The 2,698-nt window shown below is 45.1% G+C and overlaps 1 protein-coding gene across 1 annotated transcript in view; it reads left to right on the top strand.

The window, feature by feature from the left end:
* Positions 1-1,239: 1,239 nt before the first annotated feature.
* Positions 1,240-2,698, top strand: part of LOC107579395 (uncharacterized protein PB18E9.04c-like) — a gene marked incomplete at its 3' end in the record, with an annotated part of 3,421 nt that continues 1,962 nt past the window's right edge. The window contains exon 1 of the mRNA XM_016265228.1: positions 1,240-2,693. Within this exon, the coding sequence (XP_016120714.1) occupies positions 1,243-2,693 (1,451 nt within the window). The remainder of the gene's footprint in view (positions 2,694-2,698) is intronic.

Below are 2,698 nucleotides of genomic sequence, written 5' to 3'. Positions count from 1 at the left end.
GTTGGTTTCCTCTTTTCTGATCATTTGGAATGAGGATAAAAGACCAAAAAAAAAATTTGATCTACTATTTCCTGAATATTATGAAATTCAAGATAGCCGCCCCTGATGACGTCATAATATGCAAATTAGATGAGTATATTTACACCCCACATAAACTTTCAGTCATGCCCAATATTTTTTTCTAATTTACAGTAGATCTCTATCTTTAAGCCCTTTCAAGCCACAAGCTTTTGAAATCTTGATGTCAAAATCCAGCATTTTTCCAAAAATCCCTGGCGCCTAAAGGGGTGTGTTTTGGACATAACGTGCAATAAACCAATCAGAGTCTCATCTCCCATTCTCTTTAAGAGCCAGTTGCGCTAGTGCCATGGCAGATTTGCTATTTACACTGTGGAATTTGCAAGCGCAAAGACAGAGAGGAAACGGAGCTGCTCGTTCATGAACAAATAGGTAGCCTAATTCTGATGCATGCAATGACTATCCATTATGACATGTAGGCATTTTTATATTTATGTAGCCTACACAATAATAATCTTTTACATTGTAATCCTTTAAATTTTTTATATTTGGCATGCTTGTGTGCTGCTGTGCATCCCTGTGTGTGTAATAAGTAGATTGTACGTGCTCTGTGGACCCACCTATACTAACACGCTCTTTAAATAACAAAAAAAAAAACTACTGCACCATTGACTTTAGACCAGGTTTTAGTTAGGCAGTCTATTTTAGTTGCCTCAAAATAGCAACACGACAACAATGCTCCTGAACACACCTCGTTTTCAGACCAGCATGCCCATGAGTGCTCAAATGGGCACAAATGCATTTACTATTTAAACAACGTGGTGCAGGACGTGAAAATGATCACTGCGTCGGGCTGAAAACACTTGTGTCTCGCCTGACGCCACACTGCATTGGGTGTATGATAGGGCCCAAAGTCTTTCAGATAAATTCTGCCTTTTGTTAATGGTTTTTAAAATCTATTTTAAAATGTCCAAAATGCTTATTTTTTGTTGATTATACAAGCTTTTATTTTTTAATTATAGGTAAAAAAAGTGCAATATTAACAGATATATAAGCACAAAAATATCACTGATGAGGAGTAAATGGATCCATGTGGCTATCCTGGGGATAGCATGCATGATGCTTGGAGTCAATGGGAACAATACAACAAGCAGTAGCAACTCTACAGGCAGCTGGATATCTTCTAACATGACCACCAACCTGATCCAGACTCTACCACCCAACATGACCACCAACCTGACCCAGACGCACCCACCCAGCATGACCACCAACCTAAACCAGGTCGGTCCCTTCAACATGACCACCAACCTGACCCAAACACGCCCTCCCAACATGACCACAAACCATAGCCAGATGAGCCTTCTCAACATGACCACAGCTCCAAATCAGATGGTCCCTTTTAATATGACCACAAACCCAACCCAGTTGGGCCCTCTTAACATGACCACCAACCTGACCCCCAACCTGACCCAAACACAGCCTCCCAACATGACCACCAACCTGACCCAGACGCACCCACCCAGCATGACCACCAACCTAAACCAGGTCGGTCCCTTCAACATAACCACAAATTTGACTCAAAGCGGACCTCCCAACATAACCCCGAACCTTACCCAGACGGGCCCTCTTAACATGACCACAATCTCGAACCCTATCAGCCATTTTAACATGACCACAAACCCGATTCAGATAGGACCTCTCAACATGACCACAAACCCAACCCAGATGGGTCCTCTCAACATGACCACCAGCCTTACCCAGACAGGCCCTCTTAATATTACTACAAACCCATCCCAGATGGGCCCTCTCAACATGACCACAAACCAGAACCAAATGAGCCCTTTTAACATGACCACAAACCCAAACCAAATGAGCCCTTTTAACATGACCACAAACCCAACCCAGATGGGCCCTCTCAACATGACCACACACCTGACCACAAACCCGACCCAGGTGGGCCCTCTCAACATGACCACCAACCTGACCCAAACACGCCCTCCCAACATGACCACAAACCATAGCCAGATGAGCCTTCTCAACATGACCACAGCTCCAAATCAGATGGTCCCTTTTAATATGACCACAAACCCAACCCAGTTGGGCCCTCTTAACATGACCACCAACCTGACCCCCAACCTGACCCAAACACAGCCTGCCAACATGACCACCAACCTGACCCAGACGCACCCACCCAGCATGACCACCAACCTAAACCAGGTCGGTCCCTTCAACATAACCACAAATTTGACTCAAACAGGACCTCCCAACATAACCCCGAACCTTACCCAGACGGGCCCTCTTAACATGACCACAAACCCGAACCCTATCAGCCATTTTAACATGACCACAAACCCGATTCAGATAGGACCTCTCAACATGACCACAAACCCAACCCAGATGGGTCCTCTCAACATGACCACCAGCCTTACCCAGACAGGCCCTCTTAATATTACTACAAACCCATCCCAGATGGGCCCTCTCAACATGACCACAAACCAGAACCAAATGAGCCCTTTTAACATGACCACAAACCCAACCCAGATGGGTCCTCTCAACATGACCACCAGCCTTACCCAGACAGGCCCTCTTAATATTACTACAAACCCATCCCAGATGGGCCCTCTCAACATGACCACAAACCCAAACCAAATGAGCCCTTTTAACATGACCACAAACCCGA

This window comes from Sinocyclocheilus grahami, unplaced genomic scaffold (genome assembly GCF_001515645.1).
Source record: "Sinocyclocheilus grahami isolate Dianchi unplaced genomic scaffold, SAMN03320097.WGS_v1.1 scaffold17048.1, whole genome shotgun sequence".
In the NCBI taxonomy this organism is placed as follows: domain Eukaryota; kingdom Metazoa; phylum Chordata; class Actinopteri; order Cypriniformes; family Cyprinidae; genus Sinocyclocheilus; species Sinocyclocheilus grahami.
Note: the sequence above shows the minus strand (reverse complement) of the source record. Positions and strands in the feature narration are given on the sequence as shown.